Raw genomic sequence first — 14741 nt, 5'->3', positions numbered from 1 at the left:
AAGTGCTTTGACTAAGTCCAATCATCTTCTGAGATCTATCTCTGTAAATCTTGATGCCCAGTATGTACTGTGCTTCTCCTAGATCTTTCATCGAAAAACATTTCCCAAGCCAAATCTTGACAGAGTTCAACATAGGAATGTCATTTCCGATAAGTAATATGTCGTCGACATATAATACTAGAAAAGCAATTTTTCTCCCACTGACCTTCTTGTATACACAAGATTCTTCTGCGTTCTTGATGAAACCAAAGTCACTGACTGCTTCATCAAAACGTATATTCCAGCTCCTTGATGCTTGCTTCAATCCGTAGATTGATTTTTTAAGCTTGCATACCTTTTTAGCATTCTTTGGATCCTCAAAACCCTCAGGATGTGTCATTAACACAGTTTCTGTTAAACCGCCGTTTAAGAAAGCGGTTTTGACATCCATCTGCCATATTTCGTAATCGTAATATGAAGTGATTGCTAACATTATCCGAATAGACTTTAGCATTGCAACTGGTGAAAAGGTTTCATCGTAATCCACACCGTGGACTTGCCTGTAACCTTTTGCAACCAATCTAGCCTTGAAAACTTCAAGTTTCCCATCCTTGTCCTTTTTCAGTTTGAAAACCCATTTGCTTCCTATGGCTTGGTAGCCATCTAGCAAACCGACCAAATCCCAAACTTGGTTTTCAGACATAGAGTCTAATTCAGATTGCATGGCTTCTTGCCATTTCTAATAGCTAGGGCTCGTCATATCTTGTTTGTAAGTCGCAGGTTCATCACTTTCAAGTAATAGAACGTCATAACTCTCGTTCGTCAAAATGCCTAAGTACCTTTCTGGTTGAGATCTATATCTTTGCGATCTACGCGGGGTTACATCTCTAGATAGTCCATGATTCTCACCAGATTCTTTTAAAGATCTCTGAGTTTCATCCTGAATGTCATCTTGAGCATTCTCTAGAGTTTGTTGTTCGACTCGAATTTCTTCGAGGTCTACTTTTCTCCCACTTGTCATTTTGGAAATGTTATCCTTTTCCAAAAAGATACCATCTCGAGCAACAAACACCTTGTTCTCAGATGTATTGTAGAAGTAATACCCCTTTGTTTCCTTTGGGTAGCCCACAAGGATACATTTGTCAGATTTTGGATGAAGTTTGTCTGAAGTTAATCGTTTGACGTATACTTCACATCCCCAAATCTTAAGAAAAGACACTTTTGGAGGCTTTCCAAACCATAACTCATATGGAGTCTTTTCAACAGCTTTAGACGGAGCTCTATTTATAGTGAGTGCAGCTGTATTTAGTGCATGTCCCCAAAATTCTATTGGAAGTTCGGCCTGACCCATCATTGATCTAACCATGTCTAGCAAGGTTTTGTTCCTCCGTTCTGACACACCGTTCCATTGTGGTGTTCCAGGAGGAGTCAATTCTGATAGAATTCCACATTCTTTCAGATGGTCATCAAATTCATAACTCAGATATTCACCGCCTCTGTCAGACTGCAGTGCCTTAATCTTCTTGCCTAATTGATTCTCTACTTCACTCTGAAATTCCTTGAATTTGTCAAAGGATTCAGACTTATGCTTTATTAGGTAGACATAACCATATCTACTGAAGTCATTAGTGAAAGTGATAAAGTAGCTGAAACCACCTCTAGCATTTGTACTAATTGGTCCACATACATCTGTATGGATTAAACCCAATAGTTCAGTTGCTCTTTCTCCAACTTTAGAGAAAGGTTGCTTTGTCATTTTGCCAAGTAAACATGATTCGCATTTACCATAATCCTCTAAGTCAAATGGTTCTAGAATTCCTTCCTTTTGAAGTCTTTCTATGCGTTTCAAGTTAATATGGCCTAATCGACAATGCCACAGATAGGTGAGATCTGAATCATCCTTTTTGTTATTTATGTTATAAACTTTTTTGTCGTGATCTAATAAATAAAGTCCATTGACTAATCTAGCAGATCCATAAAATATCTCTTTAAAATAAAACGAACAACTATTTTCTTTTATTAAACAAGGAAAATCCCTTAGCATTTAAGCAAGAAATAGAAATGATGTTTTTAGTAAGACTTGGAACATGGAAACAGTCTTCCAGTTCCAAAACTAGCCCAGGGGGCAGCGACAAATAATAAGTTCCTACAGCTAATGCAGCAATCCGTGCTCCATTTCCCACTTGTAGGTCGACTTCACCCTTGCTTAACCTTCTACTTCTTCTTAGTCCCTGTGAATTGGAACATAAATGTGAGCAACAACCTGTATCTAATACCCAAGAAGTTGAATTAGCAAGTATACAGTCTATAACGAAAATACCTGAAGATGGAACGACTGTTCCGTTCTTCTGATCTTCCTTTAGCTTCAAGCAATCTCTCTTCCAATGCCCCTTCTTCTTGCAGTAGAAGCATTCAGATTCAGAAGTGGGTTGGCTCACCTTCTTCTTTTCAGATTTGGTGCCGCCTGGCTGCTTAGTCTGGCTGGCCTTGTTGCCACCTTTCTTAGCATTCCTCTTCTCTCCAGATTTCTTGAACTTGCCCCCACGCACCATAAGAACATCTTGCTTATCAGTTTTGAGCGTCTTTTCAGCGGTCTTCAGCATACCGTGAAGCTCAGTGAGCGTTTTGTCCAGACTATTCATACTGTAGTTCAGCTTGAACTGATCATACCCGCTATGAAGAGAATGGAGGATGGTGTCTACAGCTATTTCCTAAGAGAATTGCTGATCCAGCCGACTCATATTCTCAATGAGTCCAATCATTTTGAGAACATGTGGACTTACGGGCTCGCCTTTCTTAAGCTTTGTCTCAAGAATTTGCCTATGAGTCTCGAATCTTTCGACCCGAGCCAGATCTTGGAACATGTTCTTTAACTCACTGATGATCGTGAAAGCATCTGAGTTGATGAACGTTTTCTGTAGATCTGCACTCATGGTTGCAAGCATTAGACATTTCACATCCTTGTTGGCATCAATCCAACGATTGAGGGCTGCCTGAGTGACCCCGTCGCCCGCGGCTTCGGGCATCGCCTCTTCCAGGACATACTCCTTTTCTTCCTGCATAAGAACTATTTGCAAGTTCCTTTGCCAGTCAAGGAAGTTTTTCCCGTTCAACTTCTCCTTTTCGAGAATTGATCGGATGTTGAATGAATTGTTGTTTGCCATAGTTAAAACTACAATTGAAAAAGAATAAACAAATAATCATTCACAGTTTCTCTTAATAAACTCAAATTCTAGCATACATGCATAATTTAATGTTCATTAAGCATTTTATTCAAGTTATGTGTTCCGGCAGGTGTGAATAAAATAATTCTAAGACCCTAAAACCATTGAAGAATTAAGCACATTATGTATTTAGACTCAATTCTAAAATCTTTTAGGTAAGCAAAAGCCTTTTGCTAATAGTCTAGAAACTACTCTTGGTTGATAGGTACTTCTAAGAGCTTATTAGGTAAACCTATCGAATTTGCCACGACATAAAAGGACTCCTTTATATCGTTGAGTTTCACCAAAACTAACATGTACTCACAATTATTTGTGTACCTTACCCCTTTAGAATCAATAAGTAACACCTCGCTATGGCGGAAAATTATTACTAAGATTGATGTAAAGGTTATCCAAGTAAGTGTTATTTTGGCATGACACCTTTTAACTCAATTTTTAAGTTTGGAACTTAAGGCTCTTACTATGTTGGTTAGATTTTAAGTGAACTAAAATCCTTAATCATGCAACATAATCAAGCCATAATCTCATGCATAATTAATACATATTTAAAAGCAATAAATAACTTAAACATGCATAAGATATAAATGTGATCTAGTATGGCCCAACTTCATCTTGAAGCTTCAACTTCAAAGTCCGTCTTGAAAATGGATTGGAAACTCCGTCTTGAATTTCACCATGGGATGCGCCATTTTCTTAATATAGGATCAGCTATAATTAAACTAATTACAACTATTTGATGGTACGCAAACCATATTTAAAAGCAATAAAATTTGGTACTTTAGACCAATATTACATTCAAATTAATGGTACGCAGACCATATTTTCTATCATATTTGGGCCATACTAGTCACTTTTCAATAACCTGCAAAACAGTACATACACAATATATAGCATTCACCCATTCATTATCATGAATGGCCCACATAGCTGGTTAGTAGAACATGTTATGCATCACATAAATATTTGCAGCAATTAATCAAGGGCACCAATAATCTACCAATTATTCAGTCCTTATTAATTCTAATCAAGTTGTTTAACCTTAAAGGATTGTAGACCTAATCATGAGTTTATGACTAAAGGCTCCCACTTAAACCAATAACTTTATATGCTTTACTAATTTTAAACATAAAAATGTATTTCTAGTCTAACCGGAAACATACAAGTTTAATTAAAATTTAAAGCTCATATAAAATTATAATCGAATCCATTTAATTTATTTTCAGTTGAATTAAACGAATTTAAATTAATTCAAGGTTTAATTTTAGTAAAATAATTAGTATAAATTAAAATTTATAATAATTATAATAATCAAAATTAAATTCCGAGAAAATAATTTAAATTATTAATTTTAAAGTTAATTAAAATTATTTCCGAACTGAAAATCTCAAATTAAAAAACAAAACAGATCCATCGTTGCAAGACGAGGCACTTGGGCTTGCGCCCAAGCCCCATCGAGCTACGAGGCTGCTGGGCCCCGCTCGATCGATCGCTGCACAAGGCACACACAGCCACACGCACACGCAGCCATCGCTGGCCACGCTGCGCGCAGCCCTTGTGCTGTGTCGCGTCTGCTGCTGCTTTGCTTGGGCGAGCCAGGCGCGCTGTGGCGCAGCACCATCGCTGCCCACACGCGTCTTGCTCGTCGCTTGTGCCTTGCCTTGTCTACCTCACCCATCGCATAGCACACACGGCCATCACCAATGCCTCGCGCGCGCGCCATGTTATGTTGCTCGCTGCATTCGTACCGCACGGGCGACGAGCTCCCTTGCTCGTCGTCGCGTGCCCGCACTATACAACACCCCTTAAGGGTAACACGTAGCGACCATTGCTTTGTGCGTGCAACATTTATGAGCGATTTTCATAAAATTTTAAAAATTTTAATTTAAAATTAACGACAAATTAATAAATCATATTAATTTCATAATTTTAGGGCGAAAAATCAAAAATTTATTAATCAATTAATTTTCGATTAACATGGATTCAAATCTAGTTCATAAAAATTTAAAATTTATCATAAATTAACAATTTTTATGGTGGTTTTTAATCATTGATACCTAATTAAATTGTCAATTAATTATAAAAATCAAATCAAATTCTAAATTATTCGAATTTCAACAAATTAATTACAATTACAAATTAGGTTGTATTATTAACAAGCTTAGGCATTCAAATTTGTTAAACATATATAGTAGGTCAATAAAAAATTCAAGATTTAACAACAAGGATCCAAATATTCAATTTAACATCTTAAAATTACAAACTTTTGCGTTCGAAAAACTAAAACCTCCGAAAAGTCATAGTTAAGCTTCGAATTTAGGAATTTTGGGTTCGGCCCAAAATTACTATTTTTGTCAAAATTTTATAATGCCTTTTACATGTGGAATTGACACAAAAATCACTCGATTTGGTTGAGTAACGAATATTCTGCCGAAAAACTGCGTACATATAATTAAATAAACGCAATTTGCAACTAATTAACAATTACGAAAATTAATCACCCCTTTTTAATTCTTTGCAAATTTGTAAAATTTAACCATGTTAAGCAATAATGATCATGCAATTAATAAGAGGCTCGTGATACCACTGTTAGGTTATGATACATATGAACAACATGAATCATGCGGAAAAACCTATATGCCAGGATTCATATCAATTGCACATAATCAAATAATTAGTCTAGGATGCATACACTTTGTAGCGTGCCCTCCCTAGTTGCGCCCGAACCGAACCGAACAAGAACAAGTCTTTAGGACTCCAAGTGTCGTCCCTCCGTAGAAAGTCCACAGCACGTCCGGATCCGCCTTAAGATACACCAACTAGAATCGCCCTTAAGGTACTCAAGATTTTCGGCTAATATGGGCAATATTATGAATGAATTTTGCTCTCAAAATGTCACTCTGAATACTTGAAAAACTCATCCATAAATTGTGAACCTAGGTACATATTTATAGGGCTATGGAAAGGGTTTTAGAATCCTATTAGGATACTAATTAGTTTAGTTAGAATTTTATTAAAACTCTTTTAAACTAATTCTATCTATTAGGATTAGGATTTAATCAATGAACGAATCCCATTAGCTTTAGGATTTGTATCGAACACAAACGCACACGAGCACGAGCATGCTGCGCAGCCCACGCAAGCCTTGCGGCCCACGCGAGCAGCGCAGCTCGCAGCCCACCTGTGCGCGCGCGCCTTGGCCTTGCTGGGCCTGGCCTTGCGCTGGGCCTGGCGTGGCCTTGGCTGCGTTTTGTTGGGTGCTTGGCTTGCTGGACGCGGGCCTGGCTTCGTGATGGGCCTTCTTCTAGCAAGTCTCGTCCGATGCTAATTCGTACGATGCGCTTTCGATTAATTTTCCGATTCCGGAATTCATTTCCGATACGAACAATATTTAATATTTCCGATTCCGGAATTAATTTCCGTTTCGAACAAATATTTAATATTTCCGTTTGCGGAATTATTTTCCGATTCCAATAATATTTCCGATTCCGACAATATTTCCGTTTCCGGCAATATTTCCATTTCAGATAATATTTTACGATACGTACCATGTTTCCGTTTCCGGCAACATCTACGACTTGGATAATATTTATATTTTCGATACGATCCATATTTCCGTTTCTGGCAATATCATCGTTTCCGGAGTATTCATTTGTTTTCCTTTGACGATCTTAGCTCCCACTGAAACCAACATCCGTCGATTCCGAATATCCATAGATGGAGTATTTAATGCCATTAAATACTTGATCCGTTTACGTACTATTTGTGTGACCCTACGGGTTCAGTCAAGAGTAAGCTGTGGATTAATATCATTAATTCCACTTGAACTGAAGCGGCCTCTAGCTAGGCATTCAGCTCACTTGATCTCACTGAATTATTAACTTGTTAATTAATACTGAACCGCATTTATTAGACTTAACATTAAATGCATACTTGGACCAAGGGAATTATTTCCTTCAGGATGATAGAGTCATATTAATGTGAAAGTAGTTATTTATCAATGCAAGTTATGACATGACATATTTCGAGTCGACTACTAGGTTGAGTGCATGTTCTTTTAGACACACGAGTGTTGTGAGTTTGGGAGGGCATTGTTCACATACATATTGGGAGGAGAGCAAACGGGTACATCTTTTACCCGCCACATAAATGAGTGAAGAGTGTGTGAGCACTAGTCTTGAATTCCATTGTGCATTTGTGGTTTGCTCTGCGTGACGATTGTTAGGGAGGATTTGTAGTCGAATGGATTTGATTGGTTGGCATTGATGCATGCTTGTTGGATTTTACCTTGAATCGTATCCATTGTTTTGAGATGTATTAGGGGTGAAATTGATTTATGTATTCATTGATGATTTCTTTGCTTAGGGACAAGCAAAGATCTAGCTTGAGGGAATTTGATACACTCATAATTTATATAGTTTTACCCCCGTCCCGTATGCACTTTTCATCTCATTTGAGCTCTTCGGAGCCTATTTTAGTGCTAATATGTGTTGTGTAGTGTCTTTAGTGCATAACCGCTTTTCGATGATAATTGATCTTTGGAGACCCGTTTTTTATCATTCCTGGATGACTACACAGATCCCGAGCATTATGGGATGATCTAGCCAACTTCAAAGGGCCACAAACGTCAAACTAGACCCAAAGGAGTTAGGCTTGGGCCTCAAGATTTAAACTCAAGGCAAATACGGCAAAATATTCTCAAAACCTGTGGCCTCGGTTTTCGCAAACCGGCAGGTTTTGAGAAAGGGAGGATTTTAACTTTAGGTGCAAAACCGGCAGGTTTTGGGAAACCTGGGGCACCGGTTTTCGCTACCTGATGAGTTTGGTGTCAACAGTTGGGCCGAAAACCGGCCGGTTTCCACAAACCGGGGTGTCAGGTTTTCGGTCCCAACCCGTATTCTTTTGCTTGTTTCTCTCCGTGGGTTTGAGGGGGAGGCTATATATATTAATTTTAGTTTTTGAAGAGATCTCTCTCGAAATTCCGTATTATTTCCTAGTATTAGAACTTCAACTTAGTTTTTTTATTCACACAACTTTGTCAAACACTTAACTTTCATTTTAATTAAAGCTTCAATCTTTCAACTATTTCTTCGTTCTTCGTTTAGGCATTATTTTGTTTCTTATTTTATTATTCAATTTCAATTATGCTTTCATTTAATATGCTTGTTTGGTTTAATCTAAATATGTGTGAGTAATTTATTTTCTAGGGTTTTGGGAATCCATGAACGAATATGAAGGGATGATTAATTATTGTTGATTGTTGGTATTAGCTGTTAATTTCTATTGATTGCTCCTATTTACTTTGCAATTAGGTTTGCGCAGGTCTGATTGTATTAGTTTAGAAATATCAAGTTAAGATTCGAGAGATGCAATTTGATGTTTAGGCTTGTGTCAATAGGTAGGATTAGGATTAATACGTAGCGAGAGCACGTTATTTCTAAGTCTATGATTAGTATCGATTCGACAGAGCATGCTAGTCTAATTAACTGCTTTATTGATTATTATTGATTGTTTATCATCCTGGATTATTGTTCATTGGTGAATCTATGCCCTAGACCTTTTAATATATGAATTCCTATCATTTAATTATTGTCGTAGTTTTAATCATAAAAACCAACCCTTTTTCCCGTTCCTAATAATTTAGACCTTATATTTAGTAATAGAAAGAACGTTGTTTCCCTGTTGATTCGATCCCTACTTCCCTTACTATCTTGTTAGTGGACTTAGGTTTATCTTTGATTATTTTATAAGACTTTAGCCTGTCAGCTTCCTCCCACAAAGCTTCATTTCCTATGCTGAAACATAAACATAAACAAAATTTGGTTTCACCTTATACATTGTCAAAACGATCAGTAAACGGAAGGAAAAGAAAAAAAAGGAAAACTCAAGTTTACTCTCACGCATATCCATCAAGCAGTCCTCTGTCTGACATCTTAGGATGGAATTTGGGGTAATTCGAGTCAACGAGGAATTGGATTTAAAGAGCTACTCCCTCCGTTTCTTTTTGTTTGTTACGTTTGGACTTTTGCACGTTTATTAACGTATAATAAAGATTCTTTTTTTTATTGAAAAAATAAACTCAAGTAAATCCTTAATCCACTAATCATTACAACAACCAATAAGATTGTTTTATTTATCAAAATGAACCAATAATGGAAAAGAACACAGATTGCTAACTTAACATACTTAGGAAATTGTAAAGAATTTAATGAGTTGAAAAAATTGAACCAATTAAAATTAAAAGCTGGCACAAAAAATAACATTATAATAAATTTATAAAAGGAAAGATTCTCCCATGTAACAAACATTATGAAACGCCCTAAAAGTAATACGTAACAAACAAAAAGAAATGGAGGGATTACCAAACTGCTGAAGACATCAACGATTAAGCTTGAAATGACGAAGTAAATGAAATTCTAAAGTATCTGATGTTAAGTTTTACACTTAAAGTTGGTTAGGTTTCGATAATTTTACTTAACATTTCATTTACAATTAATGTGAGTTAGGTTTCTATAATTTTTATCAACAATCGTAGATTAAGCAATTAAGAATAATAGTACATATATTACACCGCATATAAACGGATACATTGTTTTTTTGAGGATTCTTAATTTTAAAATTAAATGTGCATTGCTAATCCTATACAAACGAAATCAATATTATTTGAAATAAGTTAATGATGAAACAATGGCAAAAGGCTGTTCTTGTTCTGCTCTCAGTTCCCGCCAATCTGTTGATGCTGGTTGTCATTGGATTCTCGTTTCATGTTCGCTAGATCGTTTGGTAGGTCAAGTACGAAAGGGATCCTTCCAGGATAGTTCGTTTTTGCAGGATGTACACCCATCAAACTGCAGATTGAGAACATTATAGTTAAAAACAGTAACCTGCGTGATTCATTGTTGAGGGTAGGGGTAAATATGAGATGAGCTGAGCTCAACTTGAACCAAGTTAAGAACATAACATATGTTCTGCTCGGTTTGTTCAAGTCTCGAGTTGAGCTCACTGAAGCAAAGCTCAAGTAGCTAGAGAGCAGGCTAGACTTATTATCACAACATCACACCCCTAGGCCCTAGCCATGAAAATTAAGCACTTATCACCTTTTCTCCAGCAGCATCACCGACCGAAGTTCAGAATTTGCAAAGCTGCACAAATCAGTATACAACGTTTGAATTAGATAATCTAATCTCTAGGCGCCGAGCCTCTGCTGGTACTAGAAGCTGTAAATTTATTTGAAGTAAAAAACGACTATTATTTATTGTAAGAACACTAATAAAAACGCTCAGTTTCTAGCGGATAACTACAGGAGTACAGTCTGATGCAGTACTTACAATTTGCAAATCTCATTCTTTGTTGACGGGTGACAATCATACCCAAACTCTGGCAGGGTTTGAAACAAAAATGCGCTGTGGGTAACAATTGCAATCTCTATCTCCTCTCTAGTCCACAACCTGCAAGAAACATTGCGAATTGAGAAGCCAACTTTTACACGTTATATGCTACTCCGTTACCAAAACAAGAAATCCTTCCTTCGAGACTACATGATTCAAGATTGTAGGCAAAAGAAATAGCAGAATCAGGCACCACTTCTTCCTTCGGAATCATAATAAAGATGAAATGTAGTTCATCCAGTATTAGTTGTCACATTGTCCTAACTTCTAATAATTCATAGAAAGACATAATTTTGCTAAATGCCCTTTTAAAAGATGAGTTACTTTCCATCCCTCGTTGTCACTTGGATTGAATTACAGTATGATATAATGGGATATCTCAAGGTAACAACTTTTTCTGGGCATCATAACAAATTATATTTAACTATTAATTCCGGACTGAGGAGTACATATATAAGGTCTCTTCCACTTTACTGTGGAGATTAAAGAGTTCCCTCCACTACCCTGCAAATTCCAGTTCAATTTTGGGTTCATCTAGTTGCTCGAAACCAAGCTAAGGTGAACAACAGGATAGCACCTAGCCTTTAGATAATCATACAATAAGAGGTGCGTTTATTAGTGCCAAACACTACTCTAACTCCTTCCACGAAGTAGGGAATTTGGGAGCTTACCAAGTGAGTTACCCCAAACTCTCTCGGATAAAGTCTGATCAGCCGAGACAAGCTGGAGAAACATCATACAAATAATTAAGTCCTGAAGTGGTGTAGTGGTTCCTTCACAGTTTCCTTACAATTATTGAAAGATGCAGTGGTTGTTATAACGACCAATTGGATAAAGGTTTTATTTAGCGGTTACATACCATTTTATGAACTTCAATCCTCGAGCTGAAACCTCTTCATCTGACTCCCTCACGTCATCCCTCCACAAGATATCTTCATCACTTTCTATCTGGTTGCATCAGAAAACTGATTTAAGACATGCATATTCTATCCTGGTGCAGTTAACTTGAATAAGCATTTATTCCACTTAAATACTTCGTAGTTTAAACCAAGTTGTTGGTGAGGCAAACATTGAGAGGCGTCAATTATTCCTTAAAAAAAGCAAGGAGTCGGCTTTTAAAATAGAAAAGTTACCTCTGGTCTCTCAATAAGTTATTGAACAAAGATTTACTAAGTCAGATGTAACGTGGTACAAGTGTTCCCTATACTTAAACTTCAAATAGGTATTTATCTGTATTGAAGAGTTGTAACTCCTGTTTTATGCATGTGTAATCTACATTGCACTAGAAAGATAATCAAGTGTGCTTACCAGGGAAAAGTCAATTGCTGGAAATAGACTCTTGTACTCACTAATGCTTCCCCTCTTATCACATGTGTTCACTCCCTGTATCAAAGATTTACCAAGTCAGATGTAACGTGGTACAAGTTGAACAACAGACATATAGAAAATGACTTTCATGTTGCATCACATACCCTCAACTCTTTGGTACAAATATGTGAAGCATTATCAAGAAGATAAAGTATTTGTACCTTGGTAATAACTAGCTTTAAGATTCAGACATCTTAAACTTTTCCGTACAGAAGCAAAGCAATAATCTATCATCGCCAAAATAGGGACTCACCAGGCGTTCCCGACAAAGCTCTTGTGCCAAAAATGGTGGGCTGTTTAGACTTGACACTGTAGCATGGTCATTCTTCACGTTTTCCAACATTAGAGGGGATGCACACATCCCATTCTTTATATTGTCCCCACCAAAGACTACGACTGCAGTTTGCATTGTCCTACAAATACAATTATATTGATCATCAGAATAACAAAATGAACAGAACACCTAACAGCTTGCAGAGGACAGCAACAGGAAGAAAGACATATAAAAAACGAGAGAGAGAATCACCCCAGCACTCATCTCTTTCCCAATCCTCAAATAGCTAAGAAACAGTGGAGAGGTTCCTCCAGAAATGCTCGAAAATAGGAAACCTGTAGTGCTGGGGTAGACTTAATTCTTTTTGCAAACACATCAGAACGTGAAGAATAGAGCTCAGGAACATTGTATTATACTAAATCACAATGTTATACTATGGCTTGGAGCCTTGGAGGGATATGATGTCTCATTCTGAATATTGATACTTCCATATTTACCGATAATTACTATGAAATATTTTAAATGACACTTTCTACCACTCTAAATTGCACAGATTACGGCTAGCTTGGAATATAAAACCAATGATGCATCGCTCTCGACGTACAACATACATGACCAACAATGATAACTTTTACTGTTTTACACATTGACAAATGAACTAAACTTTCAGAAAATATCTGTGTTAACACGAGACAGATACCTTAGCATAGGAGATGTAACGACTAGTTCAATCCTTTGCATTAGTCCACAAGCGTGAACATGTTTTCGGAGATTCTCAACCTGTGAAAAGAACAACATCCCAACTTTAGTCCGAGCACTCTCCCATAAATGATCTAATACTGCTAAAGAATCATGACACCAAGTACAAACCTACCTGTTCCCATCCAAGTTGTGAAAGGCGAGGATCAACCATTTCCGGAGATTTCTTGTATTTCTCCGCGCCTGCAACATTGTGAATCCCTTGTGCATGCCTAACCTATATCAACATGTATAAGCATAAGCATGTTCATAAAAACTTCAAGAAAACAACATAATGGTTGAAATCATTGCAATTTGCAAATTAAGCTTAGAACAAACCAGATGGAGAATTTTGCATCGGTGCAATGGGGGCAAACTCGAACTAGGCACAGCCTCCATATCTAAGAATAAGAAATGAAGAAATTCAAGTCGGGATTCACAATAAACTGACGCTGATCAAGCACAGTGTAAAAAAACAACTAAAAATGGGAAAAAGAAGTTGAAATTCCTCTAGAACGGGCAGAATTGAAGACAATTTCAGTCATTTTCACTATATTATTTAAATAATGTAACATTCGGAAATAGTTAGATTAACATGATCTAAATGTATCATATTTGTAAAGTTATCAATTCAATTCCGCTCCCACCAAAGTGATAATACTTTTGCAGGAACAAGCTACCCCCACCGTCCCATTTGACGTGCCCCATTTGACCAAAAAGCTCACATATTTTCTCCAATGGGGCAAGTAAAATGGGCTGGAGGTAGTAAGAGTTCATAGAAGTTAGCCACAGAATGGGCTACCGTAGTGTTCCAACCCCTTCTCACATGATGACATGATCACAATGAAACATATCAAAACTCGATATATTCTAATCAGGAACTGGAATTCTTATAAGAATATCCTAATAAGATCTTTGATAGATTTGCAGAAAAAGTCAATTTCCTAATCATTAAGTAAAGTACTACACCAACTTGTAAAAAAAATTAATAATTAAGATCATAAAAGTAACTTTTGTTGCACTCTAACTAATTAATTTTAACTTCTGTTGAAATTAAAATCAAATACTAGTACATACATCGTACCAGAGATTTCACTGCTATCAAAACTTGAACACTAATTAAGAAAATATGAACAGATCCTAATTCCTAAATTGAATACCACAAAATAGATTATATTTACAAATTAGGCATATAATTCAAATCCAGTGCATTTGTAAACTATATTGACACATAAACTGAACATTCGTTGAAGTAATTAATCAAAAACATTAATCAATTTTCATCTAGTTTTGTTCGATTTCATGATTCAAATTTCAAATACAGCTATATATACAAACAAATGCAGCAAAAAAAATATTCTTTCACCAAATAATAATATCAGAAGAAAAAAACATTGAATGAAGAAGAGGTGAGAGAAAATAGGTTAGCGGCTTACCACTTGGCACTTGCTAGAAGAGAGAGAGAGAAAGAGAGGTGGGGGATAAAATGGCGGGGCGCCAAACCAACACTTACCCCGTGGGTAAGTCTACGCTGCATACCCCATTACCTGATTGGGTTATTTCGCCAAGTCATGTCCTACTCACATCCCAGTCAGACTCAAAATTTTCAGATCTTCTTTTAAATTTGAATTTCAAAAAAAAAAATATTTTCCTTTTCATTTTTATTATCTGTCGGTGAAACCAAAGTTTTTTCATCTGAAGGCTATTTCTTCCCCTGCATTTTAATCGAAGAATTCTTTGTTTCATTGTTCATGTTTTATGTCTTTCCCTTGT

At 36.6% G+C, this 14741-nt stretch overlaps 1 protein-coding gene across 3 annotated transcripts; it reads right to left on the bottom strand.

Annotated features, from left to right (window-relative positions):
- Positions 1-9736: 9736 nt before the first annotated feature.
- On the bottom strand, positions 9737-14498 carry LOC110800224 (phosphoglycerate mutase-like protein 1). 3 transcript variants are annotated; one of them, XM_022005528.2, is made up of 10 exons: positions 14405-14498; positions 13308-13369; positions 13105-13206; positions 12931-13010; positions 12210-12369; positions 11897-11971; positions 11448-11536; positions 10529-10648; positions 10298-10342; positions 9737-10048 (listed from the first exon to the last, which is right to left on the bottom strand). In XM_022005528.2, the coding sequence occupies exons 2-10, from the start codon at positions 13365-13367 to the stop codon at positions 9916-9918; spliced, it is 864 nt and encodes a 287-aa protein (XP_021861220.1). In that variant the 5' UTR covers positions 13368-13369; positions 14405-14498; the 3' UTR covers positions 9737-9915. The 3 variants fall into 3 exon arrangements, with proteins under 3 accessions (XP_021861220.1, XP_021861219.1, XP_056687492.1); XM_022005527.2 differs by lacking the exon at positions 14405-14498 and having other exon boundaries at positions 13308-14389; XM_056831514.1 differs by lacking the exon at positions 14405-14498 and having other exon boundaries at positions 13105-13201; positions 13308-14388.
- Between the last annotated feature and the right edge of the window lie 243 nt (positions 14499-14741).

Source organism: Spinacia oleracea, chromosome 6, assembly GCF_020520425.1.
Source record: "Spinacia oleracea cultivar Varoflay chromosome 6, BTI_SOV_V1, whole genome shotgun sequence".
NCBI lineage: Eukaryota > Viridiplantae > Streptophyta > Magnoliopsida > Caryophyllales > Amaranthaceae > Spinacia > Spinacia oleracea.
This window is presented reverse-complemented; position numbering and strand designations above follow the sequence as displayed.